This window comes from Girardinichthys multiradiatus, chromosome 9 (genome assembly GCF_021462225.1).
Source record: "Girardinichthys multiradiatus isolate DD_20200921_A chromosome 9, DD_fGirMul_XY1, whole genome shotgun sequence".
NCBI classification, from domain to species: Eukaryota; Metazoa; Chordata; class Actinopteri; order Cyprinodontiformes; family Goodeidae; genus Girardinichthys; species Girardinichthys multiradiatus.
In genome coordinates, this window is record NC_061802.1 from 24747227 (window position 1) to 24768994 (window position 21768).

A 21768-nucleotide genomic window follows, 5' to 3' on the forward strand; every position below is an offset into this window, starting at 1 on the left:
CTAAAGTATAGACACCAGCTGTATTCCACGACTTGTAAATCTCCCTCAAACTCTTAAAAGGGATTTGCATCACAATTCTCCTAAAGCTTCAGTTATCTTTGATGCTTGTTTACCTTTTTCTCAGCACATGTTTTCCTTTCACTCAATTTTCCATCAAGATGCTTGGATACAGCCCTTTGTGAACTCTGAGCATCTTTAACAATTACATTTTGTGGCTTACCCTCCAAAAAGCTGTCAAGTTCTATCATTAAGTAGGCTATGATAGGCCATAATATTCTGTATTTTTAATGTGTGTTTTTTAATGGTCTTGTGTAATATTCAAATTTGTTAAGATTCAGAATTTTGGGTTTTCTGTCAGCTGTGAGTCACACTCATCAGAAATAACTACTTGAAATATAGCCCTCTGTGTAAAATAAATCTGCATAAGTATCATGTTTTGAATTGAGCTTCTGAAATACAGTAAATTGATTTTCTGATTATATTCCATTTATTTAGATGCACCTGTAGTTACTTTGTCATTGTACATAAAGAATATGTAAGCAATAAAACTTTGTTAAGCATTCTAAATTCCCAGTACAATCACAGCTGATAAAACAATATAAATAATATAATGTAAAAATAAAAATAATGTAATAAGCAACCGACTAGTTTGTTTGATTTTAAATTGGAGACGTTAATTGAGGTGAAACAAAGTAACAGCCGAAAGGGCTACATGAAGTTCTTGTTTAGCTGTTTCTATTTACATTTTTTTTTTTAAATGGTGATTTGTCTTTGGTGATTAGCTCCAAGTTTTTAATTTAAAGGCCTCCTTAGCATTACCCTAATCTGTAGCTGCAAGCGCGGTCTTAAAAATGTTAGCACATACCCACACAGTTTATGCTAAAGTAAGACTTCTTGTATGTGTACAAGCTTGTTGTAATGTTACTTTCAACTTCTCAGCCTGCTGTGCCATTTGGAGGAAAAATGAATGTACACTATCTACACTACCGGTCAAAAGTTTGTAGATACATTTTTTCACTTGATGCGCCTCTTTATTTTCATGACTATTTGAATTGTAGATTCTCACCAAAGGTAACAAAACTATGAATGAACCCACATGGTATTATGTAGTAAAAAAAGTGTAAAATAAGTCAACATTTTTATATTTTAAATTCTTCTAAATGGCCACCCTTTGTTTTGATGACTGCTTTGCTCTCTTAGCATTCTCCCCCTGAGCTTCATGAGGCGGTTTTCCAAAGAGTCTTAATAGAACTTCCCAGAGGTGCATTGAGAGACGGCCAAAGGTTAATACTTCAGTCATCACAGCAAAGAGCGGCTACTTTAAGGAATCTAAAATATATAACATATTTAAAGTTATTTTACAATTTTTGTTTGCTACATAATTTAATTTGTGTTTATTCACAGTTTTGATGCCTTCAGTGAAAATTTATGTACAATGTCATAAACAAAAAGAAAACCATTAAAGGAGAAAGGCGTTCTAAAACTTTTGGCCAGTAGTGTATTTATATATACAGCCCTATGTCTTGGAACTGGAAGTAGTTTTTCAGTATCCTTTCAATGCATACTTAAAACAGCGCAATTTAGAAATCTACTGTTTCCTGAGCCTTCATTTGAATTTTTTAAAGATGTTTAATTTTATAATTTAAAAGTACCAGAATTTGCGCATCATTTAATAGTCATGTCTGTCATTTCTAAAATAAATAAATAAATAAATAAATAAAAATAAATATAAATGTATTAATATATTTATTAGTGTTTGCCGTTTTGTGTAATAATCTATGCATATCTGCTTGTTTTTAACCGGAACACCAAGCTTAATGTTAGTGCCACACCTGCCCACAATATAACCTCCGCTGTCGCTGCAGTCACGTAGTGAAACGTGGACATGCTAGTGTTTGTTAGCCGTTACCATGGTGACGAAGGACGCGGAAGATTAACGTGGAGACCCGCGTTAAAACTATGATCGGAGCGCTGTAATTTTGTACAGTTTTGACCCTTTATGTGATAACTGAGCTACTCTTCCCCCCACTCCACTGATACACTGAGACATGTCGCAAAGGTAACCCTTCTAAAAACCGCCGCTTTTTATGGTTGTTTCTCTTTCCCAGTGGTTTAGCTTTCCCAATAATGTATTTCCGCTAGCTGCTGACGGGAGGATTTTATAGACAGCAAAGAAGAAAATAAAGTACTTACATCTTTGATGTCTTGTTACCCGGGTGTTTAAAAATAAATAAATACCTTTGAAACTATAAAGTAGCACCCTGCAGGCAGGAAATATAGGCTACAGTACCGCTGAGAAAATTGCGTACACTCATCATCGTCATTAATGAGATATCATATTAATCAAGGCCATTTAAAGACTCCTCCTAACCACTTTTTAATTTGTTTCACAGTGTATTGATATAGCAACTCCGATGCGCGGGTTTGAATTTATTGTGAGCTTTCTCTAATACACAGAATCAAAATTATATGTAGGTACAGGCTCAAATAGGCTACATAATTACATCCACTGTGTTTTGGTAAACTCCTCTTACTAGGACAAATGAAACACTTTTTATAGCCTTCAACAAGGTGCTCACTCAGTTTTGACTGGATATTTGATCCCTCTTTATGTTAGAAATAGTAGATCTCATTTAAATAGGTTGGAGTCCGGATACAGACCTGGTTATGGAAGCCCTGAAAGAAAAATGTTTTTGAAAGACTCATTTTCAAAGCCTGGCCAATTTTTCTTTTTCTTAACTTTACAAGTCTATCTTGAGGTAATACATATCTGGATTAAAATGTTTTTTCTTTTTCATTAGTAAACTTTTTTTTTTTAAGGGATGCGAAACAAATTCTATTGATGAACAAAATCTGACCAACTGTTTGTATAATTTCTGAAGCAAGCATTGTTTTTTGTTCTGCCCTGAAAGGCAAAGTAAACAAGAAATTGAGACGATTTGATCCTGTAAAACGTTTTCTGCCACTGGGGTAAAACCACAGGTCTTCACTAACAGCTGTGTTGTTCAAATCAATAGTCAAACGGCTGGTTTCCAAGAAACAATGTTCCATGTTCTAAGTAACTGATAAGGTCTTAAACTTGCTGTCAGTACATTCTTGTCATAACCTGTCAAAATAAATTAGAAAGTTGTATGATAAATCATCTGGCAAAGAATAAAATATTAACCCCTTATTTCTGTATATATGTATTTATTTGATATGTCCGTGTTTTCTTTCACACCACGCTGAATAACAACACTATAAAACAATCGGTTTAGAACATGGAAGACTGAGTCTTGAAAACCAGCACTCTGACTATCCATTTAAACAATACAGCTGGTAGAGAAAACCCTTGGTTTTGCTCCAGTGCCTCTAGTGGTAGAAAACAAAACCAAAAAAAAAAAATGCCCGCTTTAGAAATGAGAGAAAAATATTTTTTTATAGTCAGAAAGACTTAATGGAAAAGCACAGTTGATCAAATTTTGTAAATCTCTAGATTTTCTTTTTATTTTCTCACATTTCAGAAAAAAAAGTTAATTGAAAAAAAAAAAAACCCCAAAAAGCTTAGAAATATTTTAATCTAGAAAAGTTACTTTTTACTTGCAGATAACTTCCAAAGTCGTGAGAAAAAGATACTTTGGTCAGACTTAGAAAATGAGTCTGTACAAACAAAAATGTATCGTGCCTCTCAGGGCTTTCATATATGGCTGTTAGGCATCGTTCATTTATTATTAATAGGATTTAGGTCCATTCCAGAAGCTTAATGTTAGCCTGCTTTAACCAAATCCTAACTATTTTTGGGATCACTGTTCTGTTAAAAATCCCAATTGTGTTCAAGTTATCACACTCAGAGGAAATAAAATGATTAGAATGATCAGGAATACTTCACCAAGACTAAAACCTATCAGAGTGGAAAATACAGGAACATTAGTGTCCCTGTCCATAGTGAAGCAAGTTTAACATCAACATGATAAAAGAACAGATTTGAGAAATTTTCAAAATTCATTCTCAGTTGTTTTTCATTATTTTAAAATGGATTACATTTGTTTGCTGATAATTCCACCCCAAAACAAGAATATTATATTTTTTGACATGAATATCATATTCATCCAGCCAGCACTACATATGCAACCAACATGTTAGTGAACTATCACTTCTTTTTGATTTCCAGTAAACACCAACTGATGGAAAAATGTCACTATAACTAATTGCAAAATGGAGGTAGATCAGCAAAAAGCACTGCCACAGACAGGCAAGGGAACAAGGTAAGATTTCTCTGACTAGAAGCAAATAAAAACCAAGGACTTTATACCCCGATAAATAATATAATAACAATAATAATAGTATATAATAATAAGTGACGCATTAAATGTGTGAAAATTAGAAATGAGGATCAGTCGTCAAATGGGATCATAAATCCAAACTAAAACAAATGGGATTGCAACACTTAAAATGTCTGAAAAATCTGGAGTTTGATGAAGTACACTGGTCAAAAAAATAAAGGGAACACTTAAACAACACAATATAACTCCAAGTAAATCAAACTTCTGTGAAATCAAATTGTCCACTTAGGAAGCAACACTGATTGACAATCAATTTCACATGTTGTTGTTCAAATGAAATAGACAACAGGGGGAAATCTTTGGCGATTAGCAAGACACTCAATAAAGGAGTGGTTCTGCAGGTGGGGACCACAGACCACTTCTCAGTACCTATGCTTTCTGGCTGATGTTTTGCTCACTTTTGAATGTTGGTGGTGCTTTCACACTCGTGGTAGCATGAGACGGACTCTACAACCCACACAAGTGGCTCAGGTAGTGCAGCTCATCCAAGATGGCACATCAATGCGAGCTGTGGCAAGAAGGTTTGCTGTGTCTGTCTGCGTAGTGTTCAGAGCCTGGAGGCGCTACCAGGAGACAGGCCAGTACACCAGGAGACGTGGAGGAGGCCGTAGGAGGGCAACAACCCAGCAGCAGGATCGCTACCTCCACCTCTGTGCAAGGAGGAACAGGAGGAGCGCTGTCAGAGCCCTGCAAAATGACCTCCAGCAGGCCACAAATGTGCATGTGTCTGCACAAACGGTTCGAAACCAACTCCATGAGGATGGTATGAGGGCCCGATGTCCACAAATGGGGGTTGTGCTCACAGCCCAACACCGTGCAGGACGCTTGGCATTTGCCAGAGAACACCAGGATTGGCAAATTCGCCACTGGCGCCCTGTGCTCTTCACAGATGAAAGCAGGTTCACACTGAGCACATGTGACAGAGTCTGGAGACACCGTGGAGAGCGATCTGCTGCCTGCAACATCCTTCAGCATGACCGGTTTGGCAGTGGGTCACTAATGACTGCCATTAGGTGTCGAGATGAGATCCTCAGACCCCTTGTGAGACCATATGCTGGTGTGGTTGGCCCTGGGTTCCTCCTAATGCAGGACAATGCTAGACCTCATGTGGCTGGAGTGTGTCAGCAGTTCCTGCAAGATGAAGACATTGAAGCTATGGACTGGCCCGCCTGTTCCCCGGACCTGAATCTGATTGAGCACATCTGGGACATCATGTCTCGCTCCATCCACCAACGTCACGTTGCACCACAGACTGTCCAGGAGTTGGCGGATGCTTTAGTCCAGGTCTGGGAGGAGATCCCTCAGGGGACCATCCGCCATCTCATCAGGAGCATGCCCAGGCGTTGTAGGGAGGTCATACAGGCACGCAGAGGCCACACACAATACTGAGCCTCATTTTGACTTGTTTTAAGGACATTACATCAAAGTTGGATCAGCCTGTAGTGTGTTTTTCCACTTTACGTTTGTGTGTGACACCAAATCCAGGCCTCCATTGGTTAATAAATTTGATTTCCATTGTTGATTTTTGTGTGATTTTGTTGTCAGCACATTCAACTTTGTACAGAACAAAGTATTCAATGAGAATATTTCATTCATTCAGATCTAGGATGTGTAATTTGATTGTTCCCTTTATTGTTTTGAGCAGTGTATTTTCCAGGTTTGGATAAGAATGGAAAAACAAGTAGTCTGTAAAATATTCCCCCTGCTCCAGTTGTCTGAATGATAAATATCAGAATTTCTGAACATAGGTTTTCCAACCAGTGCACTTTTTGGATTTTTTATGTAAAAAATAAACACTATATGACCACAATCACGAGTTACCTATAAAAAAAAAAAACAGTTGCATGCATGCTCATACACGTTAAAAGTTCATAAAGAGACAGAACACATACGACTGAACAGGTGATATTTAGACCATACATTTATTAGGTAAACAGGGGTTGTATCTTTCTGTCTAATCTGTTTCCTTCCTTACTCACAGTCTGTGGTTTATCATCATGTTTGTGGCTTAACATTTAAATCTTAATAACTGTGAAAATATCAGCTTAATATTTAGAGGGCATTTTTGTTAAATACAGGTCCTTCTCAAAATATTAGCATATTGTGATAAAGTTAATTATTTTTCATAATGTAATGATGAAAATTTAACATTCATATATTTTAGATTCATTGCAGACTAACTGAAATATTTCAGGTCTTTTATTGTCTTAATACGGATGATTTTGGCATACAGCTCATGAAAACCCAAAATTCCTATCTCACAAAATTAGCATATTTCATCCGACCAATAAAAAAAAGTGTTTTTAATACAAAAAACGTCCACCTTCAAATAATCATGTACAGTTATGCACTCAATACTTGGTTGGGAATCCTCTTGCAGAAATGACTGCTTCAATGCAGCGTGGCATGGAGACAATCAGCCTGTGGCACTGCTGAGGTCTTATGGAGGCCCAGGATGCTTCGATAGCGGCCTTTAGCTCATCCAGAGTGTTGGGTCTTGAGTCTCTCAACGTTCTCTTCACAATATCCCACAGATTCTCTATGGGGTTCAGGTCAGGAGAGTTGGCAGGCCAATTGAGCACAGTGATACCATGGTCAGTAAACCATTTACCAGTGGTTTTGGCACTGTGAGCAGGTGCCAGGTGGTGCTGAAAAATGAAATCTTCATCTCCATAAAGTTTTTCAGCAGATGGAAGCATGAAGTGCTCCAAAATGTCCTGATAGCTAGCTGCATTGACCCTGCCCTTGATAAAACACAGTGGACCAACACCAGCAGCTGACATGGCACCCCAGACCATCACTGACTGTGGGTACTTGACACTGGACTTCTGGCATTTTCTTCTCCCCAGTCTTCCTCCAGACTCTGGCACCTTGATTTCCAAATGACATGCAGAATTTGCTTTCATCCGAAAAAAGTACTTTGGACCACTGAGCAACAGTCCAGTGCTGCTTCTCTGTAGCCCAGGTCAGACGCTTCTGCCGCTGTTTCTGGTTCAAAAGTGGCTTGACCTGGAGAATGCGGCACCTGTAGCCCATTTCCTGCACACGCCTGTGCACGGTGGCTCTGGATGTTACTACTCCAGACTCAGTCCACTGCTTCCGCAGGTCCCCCAAGGTCTGGAATCGGCCCTTCTCCACAATCTTCCTCAGGGTCCGGTCACCTCTTCTCGTTGTGCAGCGTTTTCTGCCACACTTTTTCCTTCCCACAGACTTCCCTCTGAGGTGCCTTGATACAGCACTCTGGGAACAGCCTATTCGTTCAGAAATTTCTTTCTGTGTCTTACCCTCTTGCTTGAGGGTGTCAATAGTGGCCTTCTGGACAGCAGTCAGGTCGGCAGTCTTACCCATGATTGGGGTTTTGAGTGATGAACCAGGCTGGGAGTTTTAAAGGCCTCAGGAATCTTTTGCAGGTGTTTAGAGTTAACTCGTTGATTCAGATGATTAGGTTCATAGCTCGTTTAGAGACCCTTTTAATGATATGCTAATTTTGCGAGATAGGAATTTTGGGTTTTCATGAGCTGTATGCCAAAATCATCCGTATTAAGACAATAAAAGACCTGAAATATTTCAGTTAGTGTGCAATGAATCTAAAATATATGAATGCTAAATTTTCATCATTACATTATGGAAAATAATTAACTTTATCACAATATGCTAATATTTTGAGAAGGACCTGTATATAATTTAAAAATGGGCTAAAAATTGACAGAAGAGTTTATAGGAAATCTGAGTTTAGAAAAGTATAAAATCTTGAAATAAAAAATGGTTTTGAAGACAGCAAGATTAGATAAAAACAATGATGATGTTGTGATTATGAATCTGAGAATATTATTTAATATTTAACATTAATATTTTAATACTTTATCAAATAATATTTCGGTCTGTTAAGGGTTATCCTGTGAATACCAGCCCAGTAAGGCGATGGTATTAGGACAAAATAGAAAGGTGTGAGATGAGCTCTGACATTATTGAACAGCAAAACTCTGCACACATGGAATGAATTCACACAATTTCTCAAAATACAAGAATTTATTAACAAAAATAAGTCAACTCAAAGTCAAACATATTTCAATCAACAAACTCTTTACTATGCTAAAACAATCCAACTAAACTACCAAGCAGAATTAAAGAGTAACGAAGACTAATGGGCTATGTACAATATAAACAAGTTGATTAAAGATAATTGAAAAACATGACCGAAAGAGTGATGCAACATTATCATGCAATGTTCATGTTTGAGAACCAAGGATTATCATGAAGAATCTGGAAATGAAGTTAAGTTAGTCTTGGAACCAACTTGGGCAAAAATCAGCATACCTGTAGACAACCATTCACAATGCAAGATCAGATAAAATATTATTTTAATAAAATAATGTTTTAAAGAATTATCTGCTGAATAAAAACAACCTTCTGGATGACTAATTCTCAATGGTGTCTCATTAGCTGCCTTTATTTATTGAAATAATATTTAAAGAAATATTATTAAAGGAAATGATAAAATATTTAAGGGAATATTTTGGAAAAGAGCCAAATTTTTCTGGAGAAATGGGGCTTAATGGTGTTTACTTCGTTATCAAATTTAGTAAAATGACACATTATTTACTGGATTGAAAACTAAACCTTTCTGGGTAAATATTATTTGGCAGCAAGCACGTATCCTTACCTGTTAGCAGTTGAAGTTAACAAAGGAAGCTTATAGCTTAGCACCAGAATCAAACGCACACCTTTAAAAATACCGTCAATAAAAGGGTTAAAATGCATAAGCGCGGATGGCGCGTTATGATCAATTTTCTGTTTAAAATCACCCTTCAAGTAAAGTTTGTCTTAACTTTAAAAACATACAAACAAAGAACAAAACTAAACACGTGTGCTGGAGATAAGTCTGCTAGCACCAAGATAGCTGAGTTCAACCCAAACAAAACCAAACTTCATAAAATGAAAAACGTTTAGATCATTTCAATCTAAATCCTTCTCTATTATTCTGCCCAAACCTAACCTCTTATGAACGTGTTGAGGAGTTGTCCGGGCGACGATGAAGTTTGAAGAAACGTCCCAAGTCAACAAACGGTTAGCTTTCAGCTAACCTCCGTAGCTGTGGATGAAAGACATCTCGTTGTGTCCGCCAACCAACTGCACGTTAGCGTAACCACGGTGATGCAGTCCTTCCGATCGGGAAACTGCTCCAGTTGGCTTCGTGGAGACAAAGTCTCTGCAGGGAACTCTGGAACACAGTTTGCTTCTGCAGGCCTCAGAGAGAAAGTAAAGCAATGCTTATACCTTAATCTGCCTTTATGAATGAATACCGGATTCTTTCAACAGTAATTCATCAGTACTTAACTTGTGCATATGATCAATGATTGTATGACACTCTCGAATCCAGTTGAAGAATTATGTCTGTTTGCCAGCAAAGAGACATTAGCGCGCTGTTTCCCCTCGTATCCCGATGATCACCGGCGTGGAAGAGGCAGGATGTAGTAAGAGCGGTGCTTTTATTTGGGCAGTGATGTCACAGGAAGTCCGCAGTTATCCTGTTTCCTCCTTCTGAAGTTGTGCTGGAAGTCGGTTAAATGCAATTTATTTTGAAAGTTCCAGAAAAGTTTGTACCGGAGTTTTAATGTTGAAATCCATGGCTATGGTCCCAACATCCCCCATTTTAGTTCCGAAGAATGGGATGAAGTTCACATTCTTTGGGGCTAACCATCCGTCCTCAGCCATGTGAAACGAGTCACTGGGTTCCTGTAGGTAGGCAGAGTTCAACAGTTCATTTTTGGTTCAGAGGTTAGTGTTTGGACAGGAGTGAGGCAGGTTTGGGCAGAGACTAACACTAATAAAATGTTTTAAAGAAAAAAAAGAATCAGGTAATAATTTTCACACCACAATAATATTGCTTTTAAAACCTTAATTTCTCAAGTTCAGAACTATAAGAAAGAAAAAGATTAAAACAGAATATAGGGTGTTGCAAATTATTTACCATCTTCCTACCTTGTTTGATAGATTTTACAGGGTTGATTCTGGGCTGCAACGGCTTGCCATGTCTTTTAGAAACGCCGTTACCTCAGTTATAACGCACCTGCAGATCATCTCAAACTCCTCCTTTGTGATGACATCTTTGGCGTGGCTCCATTCTCCACCAACCTTACAGTTTGATGTTGCACTGTGAAAAGGTGTTTGTCTATTAACTGGTGGTTTGGGTTGTGGCTGGCGCCAGTTATCACCCACCTGGTTCTGTTGCATCACTTGGGGAGTTACTTTACGCTTCTTCTTAGGCCTGTTCTCTGTTTGAGTGTTTAACACTGTAACTTTGCCTTTTCCTGCTCTGTCTGAACGGACGCGTGTTTCCCACACAAGCTGAGCATATCTACAAGTCTCCTGCATGGAGAGATTCTCTTTTATGCAATGCATGGTCATTTCATACTGCACGCTAATGTGGAGGTTGTGAAGAAACAAAGACTTAAAAGTGTGGTCTTCTTCAAGACCTGGAGCATAACATCCCTGAAAATAAGCTTCTTTAAATGGTGGAAATATTCTCGGGGAGGTTCGTCCTGTTTTTGCAAAACTGTCAAAGCATTAATAGTGGCAGCGGCTTCATCTCTGTAAACATAGTACTCTTCTCTAAGAGCTTGGCAGAGAGCTGGATAACTGTCACTAATTTCGGGAGGAAGAGTTTTTATGAACACATGTACATTCTTAGCTGTTGTTTTCCAAATAAGCCTCAGCTTTTCACGATGAGAAGGAAAACGCAAGTCAAGGAGACAATGTTCAACCTCAAGCAGGTAAGCCTCAATATTTGACTCCTGGCTACCTGGATCAAAAAGTTCTATGGCCTTAGCAAGGGATTCAAGCTGTTTGAAATGGACACCATGCTCCCAAGGTGGACCACGTCCATCTGAGAAGTCATGCTGGTTAGATTCATGAAATGGTGGAAGATCCTGATCTAACATCTGGGGAAGGAAACAAGTTTTCTCATAATTTAAATGAGAGCTTTCTAATGAATGGACCCGTGCAAGTGGTGGTGGGTCAGGTTGGATTGAGTCACCTGAGAACTATGTGCGTCTCTCCTGGTCCCTAGGGGTTGACACAGAGTCAGAAGGGAGAGGGGTGCTGATCAGGCCGGAAGGGTACTCCTTCCACCCAATTGGACCACTTGTGCATGCCGAGTCCGGCACTTGGTCATCTCAGTGGTTGTTCACTGCAATGGGATTTGGCAGGACACCACAGGAGACCATATGACTTCCAACACTTCTGTTAAGGTCTATGGAAGTAAGTTGAACACTTTGACTAAATTTAGGAAGGGGAGACTCTGACCTAGGTGCTGGATGTCTGCTGTCTGAGTCTGCCTCCTGCTGTGGCTGCTGCAGCTGCTGTGATTTGAAAATGCAAATCAGGTACCTGAAAGGTGGGGTCTGTTCCTGCTTTTGGGATGAAGCTTTCTTGAGCTCATCTGCCTTCAGGTCCACTAACTTTGCTTCAGCTTTCATGGTCCTCTCCTCAGCATTTGAGAGCTCAAACTTCACAGCTTTCTCTCTTTGAAGAGCCATCTGATGGTCAGTCTGTAACTGAAAATATCTTTTAGCTTCCAGTTGTGATTTCTGCTGATACAACAAGGTAAGCCTACCAAAAACATCTGAAATTAGAATGTCTCTAGTTGGATTTTCAATAAAGTTTACCAATTCCTGAATCCTCTCATCACACGCAGCAAGGTCAAACTGATTTAAAGCATCCCGCTCATCTGGAGACAAACGGATGAGTTCAGCAACCACAACCTTCTGCATCTCCGCATCTGCTGAATTCATAATGGAGTTTGATTCCATCATTCTGGCAGACACTACAAAACAACAACAAAGTTATGAGAAATTGCTAAAAGCAACAGCAACTAACAAATGTATGTCCAGCTATATATGTATTTTTGACTATACATATATTGGAAACATTTGTATGATTGTAAAATGGGTGCACTAGTTGATCATTCAACCTATGACTTATGACAACACTATGCTCCAAGTGTTACATTGCTACTCCTTTCTCTAAGGATATTTTGTGATTTTAGTGTTAATTTTTCACCTTTCTTTGGGATAACTAGTGATTAGACACTATTCTTAATCTTTAAGGGAATTTTGTTTAAAATGCAAAGGAAAGAAGAAAATTGCTACACCTCCTAAGGGTAATAATTGCAATTTGACTTTTGATTCACCCCCCTTTATGGCAGGGTAGATGAGATGAAATTTTGGGATTTAATCTGGCAATAAATCCTGTTCTTTCAAAATGTAAAACTATAAAGCTCCTGAATGGTTACATGCATCAAAATTAAGTCAGATACTAAAATTAACTGCAAAGTTAATTTAGTTTCAGATTGTGGTCTTACACAAAACACAGCCTCTGGATACAGATGTGCAGCAACCTTCTGGACAGTAAGGTTAACTGAAGTTAAACCAAGTCTCAAGTTATTGCTTACACAGAAGAAACCAGACTGAGTCCGAACATCTAAAATTTTCCCTATGTAGCAAAGTTGATTGTTACTAGCATGGAGATATTAGAGTTATTAATTTTGCCGAAAGTCTAAAATTTTGAACTCCTGTGTTCTCTTAAATATAATCAGTGACATCTAATGTTAGAACTCCGATGTTTTGAGTCTTATTGTGACCAGTGACAGCTGGTTTTCAGCTCATCACTCGGTATATCAATAATGTGCAGTTGTGGTTTATTCATTCGCATTTATGTACAGTGCAAGCTGTTCATGATAATGCCCACCCAGGGACGCCAATGTTGTGATTATGAATCTGAGAATATTATTTAATATTTAACATTAATATTTTAATACTTTATCAAATAATATTTCGGTCTGTTAAGGGTTATCCTGTGAATACCACAGGAAGCCCGCAGTTATCTCGTTTCCTCCTTCTGAAGTTGTGCTAGAAGTCGGTTAAATGCAATTTATTTTGAAAGTTCCAGAAAAGTTTGTACTGGAGTTTTGATGTTGAAATCCATGGCTGTGGCCCCAACAATGATTTCCATAGAACTACAAAATCATACAAAAGGTATCTTAAACCTAACACAGAAATAAAAAAGCCCATAAACTCAAACATGACTGACCATGTTCCCATGTAAATTTGAACCATTTTTAAATCTAAACCTCTAAGCCAGAAATGTAATCACACTTTTACTCATATGCCTTGTTGTTCCATTAACAAACTCTAACTACTGTGAAATATTATGTGCTGGTGTAATGTTTCTTGTCAGTTCCTCAGTTTACCTCCATGTTCTCACTCTTTCAGGTCATACAACCAGATCTGGAAAGATGCCATGTTGGAGCTGAGTTGTCTCCTGGCTGAAGAACTGCCCCCTGAACCGCCTCCACTCCAGCGAGACAGGGTTGTGTTCTTCCAGCGGCTGGCAACACTTTATGTGCGCTACATTCAAGTTTTCAGGCAGCTGGAGGAGGCCCACAGCATGCTGGTCCACCCTCAGAAGAGGCGACTTATTTGTGTGATTCTCACTGGTGTAATGGGGAGGGTACTGGAGCTGAAGAATGAAATGGTGGAAAAAGAGTTTTCAGAGTACCACTATTTGGACGATGTCCTGCATGCGTTGAAACTCACACCTGTAAGTTTTAGTTTTGAAAACATGAATTATATTTAATTCACACTGAGTGTTTATCAGGGATATATCTACAGAGCTATAACCAATAATAACCAATATCAGTGGCTTAAAGCACTGCAGTCTGCAGGCCTCACATGTCTCAGTTAAAGCAATTATTTAAAAACAAGAAAGTGGCCTTGAATTATGCAAAAGGACAATGATCCAATGACACCAGAAACTTCACCTCTGAATGGCTCACAGAAATGAAGGGTTTGAAGAAGCGTAGTCAAAGCCTGGGCTTTGGCGTGACCCTCAACAGGTCGTTCACACAAGAAAGCCCTCCAGTGTGGCTGAATTAAAAGAAGTTTCGGCAAAAATTCCCCCACACATAAAAGACATGTTAATAATTATTACAATCATCTGAAGGCAGTTGTTTAATGATCTGGAAGAATTTAACTGTGACAAAAAGCAAAATCAGAAGAAATATAGTGAAGGGGGGCAAATACTTTTTATGGCACTGTATGACATTCAATAAGTTAGAATATTGTTGAAAAGTTTTATTTCAGTAATTAAGATCAATAAGTTAAAAACATATATATATTAATTGCACACAATGTGATGTTTTCAAGCCTGTATTTCTGTTAATTATGAGGATTTCCTGCATACAGCTAATGAAAACATTACATTTGAGATTACAATATTACATCAGACCAATGAAACAAATATTTGTATTACAGTAATGTCAGCGTTTTGAGAGGTATGTTTTATACCTGCTTAAAGGTTATTTTCAAAAAATACTCTTAATCAGACAAACAAGCCTCATTGGAACATATATTCTAATTTATTAAATATGACTGTATTTATTCAGGAAAACTAAAAAGCTCCTTTCATCCTTTTTAGGCATCACTTGAGATCCCCATTCCACACTTCTTTCTCAGTGAGCGCAGCAAAGAAGTTGAAGAACGAAAATTGTTGCTAATGGATATCCTGAAAATGGTGGAGGATGCGGAGGGCCTTGATGTGAGTTAAACTGAAGATACTTTTTAATAAAAGTCTTTGTGTTTTAGTCTTAAAATAAAATAAAATCATTTAATTTTGCTCCACGTAAAAACTTATAACATTTAGAAAACATTTCAATATAAACCTTGGTTTTATATTGAAAACAAGAATAGTAATTAGTAGGTATCTTTTTAATTCAGTGAGTCACATTGAGAGGAGTAGTCGTGTTGATTTGTTTACCATGTTTTTTTTTTTTTTGGCCCTTCAGACTTCAAGGGACAGGTTTGAGACGGAAGAGGAGGTCATAATGATCATTCAAATGGCAGAGAGAGCACGGCAAGGGAGGCTAAGGGCTAAGTTAAACAAAGAAATTAGATGTGGCAGTTTTGACAGAAGGCACGGGGCCAAGACCACTGAATCAACTTTTACTGAGTTGGCTGCCATCTGCATTCAGAAGGTCTTTTTTCACAAACATAATATCATGTGCCATTTCCTCTGTCTGCTGTTCATCTATTGGGCCTTATTTATTGTGGCTGAACTTTATTTGCAGGTCTGGAGGGGGTATATACAAAGAAAGAAAACAAGGATTGCTCGAGATGAGGAGATGATTTTTCTTGGAATGGTAAATCAGATGATCCATTTTGTTACATGTTCTAAATCCTGGAATGATTTCAGGTTTTGCAAAGCTACCATTTATGATGCTCCACCAGAGGTCTTTACTCTAAGCTTGATCTAAGATTTGTTTCTCTGATTTTTTTATGCTTGCTTCCCTAATTGCCTTTCTCAAATTGTGGAAAAAAAGTTATTTTTTTTAAAATGCTGATTATGTTTGCTAGATTATGGATCCAAAGTACCAGGTCCCTTGTCCGGCAGAGATCACTGCCCAAGCTACTGAAGCTTCAATTAGAATCAAACAAAAGAAGTACGAGGAAGCTTACCTAAAGTCGACAGAGGAGATCTTAAAGCAGCTGCGAGACACGGAGCGCCTTGACATGAGCAAGACAATAAAAAGTCAGATTCGGGAGTGGTTTTTCGAATGTCGGTGAGGTTGGGCCTTTGAGATGATGATTTTGTTTGCTGTAGGGTTGTATTTGCTGATGTAGAGGAGCATTTACAAAATTTGTGAAGTCAATGAATAACATCCGTATTTTAATGAATAACATCCGTATTTTAATTCTTCGTGATATTTTAAAGTAACGCTACAGGAGTGTTTCCAGACTACCCAAGTGAAGAGGATGGAGGCTCAGCCCTTATATTTGCTGAAAAAAGCCCTCAGCAGGTACTTAAATACAAAAATAAAGACTTTCTGGATATTTACTGACATACTAATGTTTGCCATTTTTAGTTAATAGAAGAAATTGCACTGAAAGAAGAAGAAGAAGCAAATAAATCAAAAGGGACACAAGAAAAAGGAAAAAAAGACAAGGGAAAGAACAAAGAGGAAGTAAGTGAAAACATTTGCATGAATTAAATTATTGTTAAATAATAAAACAAAGTTCAACAATTTACAAATCCGCTGGAGTTCCAACATTTCCTGACATCCTTACTGTTTCACCTCTTCACAAAGTCTTGCTTGTTGTTTGATGATCTAATAAAACTTTCCTCTGAGCCACAGGATGAGGATGCAGGGTTGAAGATGAATCCGTCTGCTTTCCTTTCAGATTTGAAAGAGGCAAACAATAGGTTTGAAGGTGGGTTGACACGTAAAATCTTAACGTAATCTGAGGTTTGAAGACCGTTTTCTGTCCCTATAGGAAGAATCTTAACTCATCTTCATGTGGGAAATACAAATTTACAAACGTCATGTGAAAGATTGTTGGTCATTACCATGAAACTTGCACAAAATTGTTTTTACTCAGATTTTTGGAAAAACCGTGATGAGTCTGAAAACTTCACTCAGTTGCACGAGGTGGAGTTGATTAAGGAAGAAATGAGAAAAGTCATAGAAGCTGAAGTTCGAGTACAGGTATTATTGTACCCATTGTGTCTCTTCTGATTTTATTTAACCAGCTAACCTTGTTTTTCTGAGCTCAAAACATTGCTTAAAATTCTCTAAACTTTGATAGAAAATTTAAGAAGTACTCTTACCAACCTGCCTATGTAGTCCTGTATTTTGGTGTTTGTGTGAAAATAGTGAAAAACTGATAGGTACTTCAGCCCGTTCAGATCCCTGTAGTCTATAGAAAAGGGTCCTCTCTTGGTACCTACAGTGATAACATAATTTGACAAGGAGGTTTAATTTTATTATTATGGCACTTCGTGAAGACCTGGCAACAGCTAAAAGTCTGTTGTCTGATGTTTTTGAACTAACAGACAACCTATCAACCAAAACGTTCTGAGGGCAAAATTAGGGGACCCTACCCCCTACAGCTAGTGTTAACCCCTTTAGTTTAAGTAGCACTTCATATAGACATCTACCAGTCTCTGACATTGCTCTGTGGAAAGTTTGCCCTATTCCTCACTTTCAGCTGTGAGATGTTAGAGGTGTTTCTTGCATATTTAGGCTTTTTAAAGACTTCTCACCTCATCTCGGCCCAGAACGATCCATTTCGGATGGATGGATTGATGGATGTGTTGATAGATTAATTGACTGCTGTACTGCTCACTAGTTTTTTTCCTTTTTCTATCAGGTTGATGAAGAGATGAGACAGGAACTCGCTGAGTTGAAGCTATGTGTGGATAAAGACAAGGGGGGCAAAGCAAAAGCAAATGCTAAGGTACCAACGTTAAAGAATCTCTCATTTTGTATAAATTTCATTGATCTGATAAATTCCTGAATTTATTTCGCAGAAGAAAAAAGGGTCCAAGCGAGGAAAGAAGAAGAAAAAGGAAAAAGATCTGACAGCTGATAGGTGAGGTTAAGGTGATCTTATGCATTGGTACGTTTCAGCAAAAAAATCACAAAAATAAAGAGAACATCATTTCTCTACATCTGCTAGGACTCTTGAGTCTCTGTGCCAGGAGCTGGTGGAGCAACGGTTATTAAAACAAGCAAAGAATGTTAGGATGCAAGATTTCTTGGGTAAGAAAGCATATTGTTAGTGCAGTAAATATATTTGTTCGGTAGTTGTATTTGTGTTGTTAACCTCTGATGGCAAGGGACGTGCGGCAACAACTAAACTAAACAGATAAAAATTCATTTTTTATGTCATTTAATTAGCTGTGATGTGCTGCCCCCTTCTGGCTTCTTTACCAGCTTATGTAAAAAGTGCTAAAACTAATCTTTTGTCCCTAAACGTAGCTTTTATAAAGTTTATTAAAATGACTCTTTATTCATTATAGCTTTCAGCATTACATGATCGCTACTTTTGTATGAATATTGGATGTGTTGCCGGTCTGCAACTCCCTTTGTCCACATTAAAGAGACTAACTGTTAATCAGTATGAATATCAAAATCATTGTGTTTTTTACTTCCTTCTCCTTTTCAGGGGACTATAACTATCTTGGGACTACACTGAGACAAAATGACATTGAGCCTATGCCATCAATGTTAGATGTCCGTCAAGTCATATCTCTATATGCAGTTTTACCATTAGGTGTGAAAGTTATCTTAAGTACTTAAAAACAGATATTAATGGATATAAACATGAATACATGATGCATATGTGGTTTGAAATGTATGTGGTTTGCAGGCTCCCAGGAGGTTCACGAGAAAGCTCCTTTAATAAAATCCGTACTGCTGGTGGGACCTGCTGGGGTGGGTAAACGCATGTTGGTCCATGCAGTTTGCCAGGAGACAGGGGCCACCCTGTTTGATTTGTCGCCATGTAACACAGTGGGAAAGTACCCAGGCAAGAATGGACTCACCATGATGCTTCATATGGTGTTTAAGGTAGGATGCTGCTTACCTAAATCTTGCTTTGACTAAAATTATTAAGAATGTTTAGGGTACGGAGATCATGCTATATTTCCGTCTAGATGTAAACGCATATGAAATTACAAAAATTTCCAGAAAACATGTCCTTTTCAAGCATTACATTTTCTAGATGTGGATTCAGGAAAACACCATTATCATTATCTGGCTCATTGGCTCAGACATACTTACATTTATTGTATGTTTTTGGCGATGTGAAAGGTGAACACATCCAGAGTAATTCTAAACAATATGAAACTAGATTTGTATGGGAAAACCTTATCAGGTTTTTCTTTTATTATAAATGTACTGTATAAGTTTATACATAAGCTTTAAAAGACAGGAAAACTCTCAATGGTTTTATTGACTCAGTCTGGCATTTGAGTGCTGAACTCTGCAAGCTGCACAGATGTCATCACAAAAATATTGTGTAAAAAAGAATATCTTTGCCACAGAGATGATTAGAAACAGTTTTCACAACTTAGGTTTTATAGATTTCGGTTGTCATATAAATCCAAACATTTGGGTAATAAGAACAACAGCAAGCATTCGAGACGAGAGTGTAAGCCTCTTCAAAAAATGTCCAGACCCAAACCTCCACTTAGTCTCCTAAACATATCAGGTGTTTGTGTACGATCATGACTTTTAATGGCTCCAAATCCTTTTGACTGTCAGGGATGGATAGGTATTTGTTTTTTTTTTGCATTGTCAGAAGTTTCTGGCCATACGTACCAGTACCTCCATGGAGAGCTGTAAATCATCACTGTGAATAATTTGCAAAATATAATTTTTCTTTTTAAATTAATTCTTCTTTGTGTCCTTGCTTGTTGTTTACAGGGTTTAATACATTCAGTGCTGTTTATATGCATTTCTGGTGATTTTGGCAAACAATCTACTGTAAAATGTAACGAATGTTCCTTTGGCAATGGGTCGGCCAAATAGTACAAATGCAGTTCCTCATAATCAATCTATATACAGGTTGCAAGGCTTCTGCAGCCCTCTGTGATATGGATTGGAGACACGGAGAAAATGTTCTACAAAAAAGTTCCCAAGGAAGAAGAAGAGGTACCTTGTGCAGAAATTCTTTTTGTGTATGACAGTATAATAACTGTGATATTGTAAAATAAAAACAAAAACAATAAAATAAAATAAAACATGTTCATTAATTTTATTTCATAGCAGTTTTGACTCTGATGTGTGCATTAACAGCTAGACCCCAGGCGGCTGAAAAAAGATTTGCCCAAGTGTCTCAAACTGATCAAAGGAGAAGATCGTGTCCTGATAATGGGAACAACAAGAGACCCACAAAGTGCTGATATCAAATCGTTGTCAAAAATGTACGGCAAAATAATCCTCATCCCACGACAGGACTACGGCTCAAGATACAGTAAAGACACGACACACAGTAAGTCATCTGAATTATTATTACTTTAATACTGTGGAATAAAATTCCTTTTAATTCTGTTTTACTTTAGTTTTGTGGGAGAAACTTATTAAAAAGCAAGGAGGCGAAATAACCGAGGCTTTGGACCTCAGCTCTCTGACAAAGGTAACTGATGGCTACACTCCAGGCCACATGGTTAAGGTTATCAAGAGTGTAGTCTCCCAGGAACGGATCCAGGAGCTGACAAAACGACCCCTCACCGCTGCTGATTTTGTTCTACCATTGGCCAAGTTTGAGCCTGTGTTCCAGAAGGAGGAGGAGGCAATAAAAGTATGTTGGAGCTGCAACATTTAAAAAGTAACTTAAAGTAGGATTAGAAGAATAATTTTGATGCTTTCTGTGGTACGGTCAAAAGTGTTATTTAAAACTATATAGAAGAGTTGGAAGACTGTTTTTGCTTCAAGTATTTTATATCCTTTGTCAGAAGATTATGTTTTATATTTAAAGATATGTCTTTAAAACATTTACCTTGTTTTTTTTTTTTCAGAACTGGTATGCAAAAACATCTCTAGGGAAGAAAAGAATTAAAGCTGCCTCTGGGAAAGAAGAAGCACCACCTAAAGGCAAAGATACAAAGAAGAAAGGGAGAAAATAAAACAGCAAAGAAAGTTAAGACGTTTTTGTTTGGCTGATTATTTCTTTGCTGTAACAATGCTTTTTGGCAATCTTATATTTTTGGCAAACTCCTTATTTTTCATTTAATTTATTTTTAATTTCCAAGACTTCAGTGCACACCCTGACAGGGCAAGGTTTATTATTAGCCTCTTTTACAAAGCATTTTCACACAAATCCACGAAAAGAAGCCACCTCTGAGATGTTTTTGGCTGTTCAATAATCACTAGAGGACGTGTAATTATGCCATATAACTGAACGTTTAAGAACAAGCCATGTTTCCACAACTGTCCCTGAAGAAAGACATGTAGTTGGCAAAAGGGCACCTCAATTCCTCCTCGAAGTGTTTTTCAAAAAGCTGCTACTACCTCCAGGATTTGTGGGTGGACAACATGCCTGAAGTCCTGATCTCAACCCACTAGTGGAACAGAGATCATTTGTGCTAGCATGACTAAAACAACCACATTGGCTGTCCCACACCGAATGGTGGTTTAAGAATGGGATGCCATCCCACAGTGTGTGATCAACATAGTGACCAGCATGAGCAGGAGGCGCCAGGCTGGTTTGGTTGTGTAATAACAAAGTACATCAAACAAGACCATCACACTACCACAACAATGCTTGTATGATGTACTTTTTCTGAAATGCTCAGTTTTCCATCCAATGTAACAGAAACGCCCACCTTACGTTGTGAAAAAAAAATAAAAAATACATTGATTAAACAAGTGGACATTTCAGCTAGGGCCAGGTTGGTTGGGACAGGTTTATCCCCTTCATAAAAGAAGCCATCATTTGAAAACTGCTTTTTATATTTACTTAGGTTATCTTTGACTTATATTAAAACTAGTTAGATGATGAAGAAAATTCAAGAACAACATAAATCTGGAAGGAGGCAAAGACATTTTCATGGCAAAGAAGGTCAAGTGCACTGTGATTTTATAAATGCATGAAACCTGTGTAAG

The 21768-nt window shown here is 37.8% G+C and overlaps 1 protein-coding gene across 3 annotated transcripts; it reads left to right on the forward strand.

Annotated features, from left to right (window-relative positions):
- The first annotated feature begins 1905 nt into the window (after positions 1 to 1905).
- On the forward strand, positions 1906 to 20807 carry zgc:153738 (uncharacterized protein LOC558115 homolog). Of its 3 annotated transcripts, XM_047375421.1 has the most exons (20): positions 1911 to 2059; positions 4151 to 4244; positions 13595 to 13922; positions 14799 to 14918; positions 15166 to 15354; positions 15448 to 15519; positions 15734 to 15939; positions 16092 to 16176; positions 16243 to 16341; positions 16513 to 16588; positions 16757 to 16863; positions 17528 to 17614; positions 17688 to 17749; positions 17837 to 17919; positions 18326 to 18433; positions 18530 to 18729; positions 19729 to 19815; positions 19960 to 20137; positions 20226 to 20464; positions 20682 to 20807. In XM_047375421.1, exons 2-20 carry the CDS (start codon positions 4195 to 4197, stop codon positions 20787 to 20789), a joined length of 2484 nt encoding a protein of 827 aa, XP_047231377.1. In that variant the 5' UTR covers positions 1911 to 2059; positions 4151 to 4194; the 3' UTR covers positions 20790 to 20807. The 3 variants fall into 3 exon arrangements, with proteins under 3 accessions (XP_047231378.1, XP_047231379.1, XP_047231377.1); XM_047375422.1 differs by lacking the exon at positions 4151 to 4244 and having other exon boundaries at positions 1906 to 2059; XM_047375423.1 differs by lacking the exon at positions 18326 to 18433 and having other exon boundaries at positions 1910 to 2059.
- The last annotated feature ends 961 nt before the right edge of the window (positions 20808 to 21768 follow it).